At 48.9% G+C, this 4829-nt stretch overlaps 1 protein-coding gene across 1 annotated transcript in view; it reads right to left on the bottom strand.

Moving 5' to 3' along the window:
* MAP3K15 (mitogen-activated protein kinase kinase kinase 15) overlaps window positions 1-84 on the bottom strand; it is an 86572-nt gene extending 86488 nt beyond the window's left edge. Inside the window, exon 1 of the mRNA XM_010571262.1 lies at window positions 2-84. Coding sequence (XP_010569564.1) covers window positions 2-84 — 83 coding nt within the window. The remainder of the gene's footprint in view (window position 1) is intronic.
* Window positions 85-4829: the final 4745 nt, after the last annotated feature.

Genomic DNA, 4829 nt, shown 5'->3' on the forward strand with positions numbered 1-4829 from the left:
GCCCGCCTCCGCCGGCAGCTCCGGCTCCGCGCAGGGGGACGCCGGCTCCGCCGCCGCCGCGCTGCCGCCCGCGGGGCTCTCCATAGCGGCGTCGAGGGCTGAGGGGAGGCGGTGGCTGCCGGCAGGTGCTCAGGCGGGGCCGCGCCCCATGGCGAACCCTCGGGCGAGCTGAGGTGAGCTGAGGTGAGCTGAGGCGAGGTGAGCGGAGGTGAGCTGGGGCGAGGCGAGGCGGCTCCCTCCGCGCAGCCCTTCCGCTCCCCGCCTCGCCTCCGCGGGCGAGCACGGGGACGACGTGAGGTGAGGCGAAGTGAAGTGAAGGCGGCCGGAGCGGAGCTCGGTACCGCCCCCCCCGGACGGGACGGGCCGGGGCGGAGCTCGGCTCCCCTCAGCGGCACAGCTGTGCCCGCCCGGGACGAGAGGGCCGTTTCCCTCCGCGGTACCGCCGGGGCGATGGCTCCTGGGGGATCGCTTCACCCCGCCCGCCGCTCCCGCGGGGGGATCGCTGCCCTCACGGCGTTCCTGCTCGGATCCCGCCGGGCTTACAAGCCGTTGGCGTGAGGCGAGCGGGCTGCCCTCGCCCACCACGGGGCTGCCGGGGGGTCCTGCCCCTGCCCCGCCGCCGTTCGTTCAGCCGAGGGGGGCCGGGTCGGCCGCGGCTCCCTTCCTTCTCCTTCCCTTCCCCGGGGGAGCCGGCGGGGACCTGGAGCCGCTCTGTTTCTTGCGGTGCCTGCTGCTTTTTCTTCCCTCAGCTTGCTCTATCATAGCTGTGTCCGTGTGTCCCGTCCCGCCCCCCCTCCCCCCCCGATTCTTCTTTCCCGTATTGTTCAGACGACTTTGACCCCAGACAAGCCGTGTCAGAAGTCCGGACAACAGTTCGCCCTCAAGTCCCTTCTCTCGTCTTTAAAATCTCCCGCGGTCGTGGCAAAATCAGCTCCTAGAAACTCGGTGGCAACTCCTGGCTCCTTTGTAAGAACAGAACTAATCCTGAGCATCCCGTTCCCCGGCGCCTTTTTCCAATCAGCTGAACCGACGGCGGCAGCCCCGGTGTTGGCACCGCTCTTGGGCGAGCTGCTGCTGATTTACGCAGCGAGAGAAGGCGAAAGGCAGGCTGCATCTGGATAACGCTCTGCCTCGGCCTCGTACCCCGGCCGTCAAAAGGACCCTGATGCACCCCACGGAAGTCGCGGCCTACGGGCCAGCGAAGGAACGGTGGAAAACTGCCGTCCTCAAGCAAATTTGTGTTTGAAGCAGTAAACCTGTCTGGAAAGGTTTTTCATCTCATTTTTCACTCACTGTGGTGGAAGAGGTTTTAAATGAACAGCGTCTTCACCTGCTGCTGCAGCAGCGTGGCTCCTTGGGGCTATCACAGGTTAATGTTTTTACCATGTGCTGTAATGCAACAGAAGCAACAACCAAAGACTTACAGCTCAGTATTTCCCTCTTTAGGTGTCTGGCACCACGGTTTGGTGACCACAATAAGAACTGCAGCAGGCAGTCTTTCCAAGAAGCAGTCTGACGCGAGGGTGGCGTAGCACTGCGCAGCATTCGTGTTTGCTTAGTGGATCCTAAGGATTTTACAGAGAATGCAGATAAATGATTTAAGAGGCAAACCTGTTTCTCACTGTGGAGAGTTTGGGTGAAATAAACTGTTGGATTTGGTCCACAAGTTGGGCATGTGTGTGCTTTTTTGACAAAAGCACTAGTCCATGAGACTTTGGAGGAGTGATATACGATAGCCACTGGCGATACAACCCATTCCTGGCAGCTTTCCTCTTTAAGCAAGGGTCAGCCTTTTTATACGACAGCTCTAACTCTATTCGCCTTGATCCAGTAATGCACCAATTAGCTGATGTCACAGGAGAAAAATCTAAATCTGCATTTAGAAGATACTCAGCGTGCACATTGAAGCCTCTGACCAACAAAAAGCACTAGCACAGACGTTTATGATCCTCCCCAACACAAATCCTACTTTGTATTTTTTGCATTATAAGAAAGTTTGGTTGAACAGCTGGTATTAAAACTTGAAATGAAAAATACAGTACTGGCAAAGTTAAGGGATTATTTGCACAGGAACACATTCATCTTAATGTTCTTGGGCTTTCAGCAACTAACATGCAAAAAACAAATTGCAATTTAATAGGTTCAGAACAGCAGATGCACGGTGTGGTGCTTTCTGTGATAGTGAAAATTGTCGAAGTGTCAATTTAGAGCAAACATGTAGGCTGAAATTGCTTAGCGGGATGTCTCTGAGACATAGTAAATAAGCCTTTTCTGCCTTCAAGAGGTTATCAAAATCTAGTTTGTTGTAGACCTAAGACATGTCTTCTGGTTTAATTTTGCAGTTTTTAACATTTGGTACCATTTAAAATTGCTTGCGGAGAGCTCTGGCTCTTGGTCTTGAAACAAAGTTATAGCCTCTCAATAGATACTTTATGTGAGTATAATTAAGAAAAGGATATTTTCCTCTTTTCTTAATTATATTCACTCGTCCTCCAAACAGTATCCTCACTATTCCTTAGGCATTTTTCCTCACAAGGTGTCATGGTCTAAATACCCATTTTCAGTAGTTTAACCTGGTGCAATTTGTTCAGAGTTTGCACGCTTTTTTTGAAGCTAGAAAAAAGAAGTATTTTTAAAGAAAGAAGCTTCATTTTACATACTGCAACTGAGTCTTCAGAAACTGTGGTTCAGTGCTGGTATGCCTGACATTTCCACTGAGCAACAGTATCTTCAGATCTTGCAAGTCACCTGAGTGAGAATAAATGATAGATTCAGGTTTTGGGATATTCAAACTGTTTCTGTGCAAACTAAAAAATGTTAAATCTAAAAGAAAAAAGTTAAGTCAAGTCATGAAATGCTCTTTCCTCTTTTGGAAATATGGTCCAGTAATGAAGTTATAAAAAGAGCCACCCTGCCCCCAGAGCTGCCTATTCAAAGGTCCAGGCCAGAAGTGAACATTCCGCTTTCAAACACCTTTCCAAGACCTTTTGCCTTTGCACAGACCCAGCCTGACAAAACCAAGCAAAAACCCGAAAGGCCAGCATTTGCTCTTATACAGTAACATAAAGATGATGCCACAATTTTCTCAGGCAGCTCTTTGCACCTGTCAGATCCACTTAGTGCAGAATATTAATTACCACTTAGACCCCAGGAGCAATATAGCAATATGTTTGCTGCAATTCACAAAGACAACAAGTGCTCCAAAGAAAATAGCTGTCCTTGAAACCACCCCCACCCCCCACCCCCCCCATTTTGCAAATCCCCAAGCAGCAGTTATTTCTCTAGACATAACTGGGCTAATGGGGAGTGAGTCCTTCCTTTTTTTCCCAGGGCTACGAGCTTACAGTTCAAACTGTAAAGCTGAGCTCTAAACTTATAAAAGTTTGACTCCACAGGCAGACGTGCCACCTTTTCCCCTCATGCATATATAGCTACAGCATACCTTAGCTTCCCCTTTTTGAAAGAAAACACAAGCAAGAACTAGTGGCATAAATGCCAGGCTGCAATTTCATGGCACTCTTAACGTTTTCAGCTAGTAACGAGGGCTCGTCCCATTTTACCCAGGGTCAGGGAAAGCCAAGATCTCTTGGTTCACGTAAGCACCAAGTAAACCAGAAGACACCCAGGTCCATGGGGAACCTGTGGATCTGAGCTCTTCCAAAGTGCAAATCCGCCTGCCCGTGCCCAGGCAGTATTTCCCAAAAACTGCCGGCCAGCGCAGCGTCCTGGGCATTCATCACACCCGGTGCGGAGATGCCCAGGAGCCCGTCCGCGGGCACTTGGCACCGACCAGCCTCGCGCACGGGCGCATCCTTGGCCATGACCACCTTAGCAAAGAGAAGGACTAAAAAAAACCCTCAACCTTTCCTGAATCTCTATCGATGCAGAGAGCTCACACTTTCTATATGGCTGATAGTTGGCATTATTTACATTGTTTCTCTCTATCAGACAGCTAGATCAGACCAATTACGCAAGACTCAGGCATGTGCATTTATAAAGTCTGGTTAAAAACTTTGTTCTGATTTAAGTACCTGTGCCTCTCTGGCCTTCCTCACTCTGGTCAGGAATTGAGGAGCAAACAGCCAGCTTAGAGACAGAAGTTAACTCAAGTTCTCCAAAATATAATCTTTAATCAATTAGTCAAACAGAAAATCACTTATCTCCAGCTTTCAACACATTTCAAATAACTTCTAGTTTATCCTTCAGATGGGAAAAAAAATCAAACCAGGCCCCCATCCAGAAAGACCTCCCTCAGACCCTGAAATTCCTGAACCCCCACTAAGATGACTAATGCTGGAGAAAACCTCAAGAAAACCTGGGGAAAGAGAACACTTCCAGCTTAGGAGGATGGAGTCCTCAACTAACTGTCTATATCATGTTGATTTTTAGTATTCAAGTACTAGATATGAATACTTTAATAATATCAGCCCTAGATTTCTTCATTTCTACAGCATCTTGACGTGATGAATATTTTCTCTTTCGCAGTCCTAAACCTAACAGATTGCTCTTCGTGTTAGGTCTCTCTCCACTTCAGCAGGTCCTAGGCGTGAGAAATACACGTTTCCTTGAGGAATAAGAAGCAACTTCAAGAGGTCTGGTTTAAAATGTTTGCACGGGCAGAAGATTAAATACGCTTACTGGGCCCAATTAATTTTCCTGTTTTCAGCTTGATCAAAGTATCTTCGACTTCTCTATGTGTCATGTCTTGGTGCTTTCATTGCAGTAGATCTTACATACTGTTTTAAGACAAGACTAGATTCTCACTTTTAGCCTTTCTCAAGTTATTTCTCGCTGAAAGAATATTCATGATAAAGGCCACCTGAGTATTC

This window comes from Haliaeetus leucocephalus, unplaced genomic scaffold (genome assembly GCF_000737465.1).
Source record: "Haliaeetus leucocephalus isolate CR32 unplaced genomic scaffold, Haliaeetus_leucocephalus-4.0 Scaffold317, whole genome shotgun sequence".
In the NCBI taxonomy this organism is placed as follows: Eukaryota; Metazoa; Chordata; class Aves; order Accipitriformes; family Accipitridae; genus Haliaeetus; species Haliaeetus leucocephalus.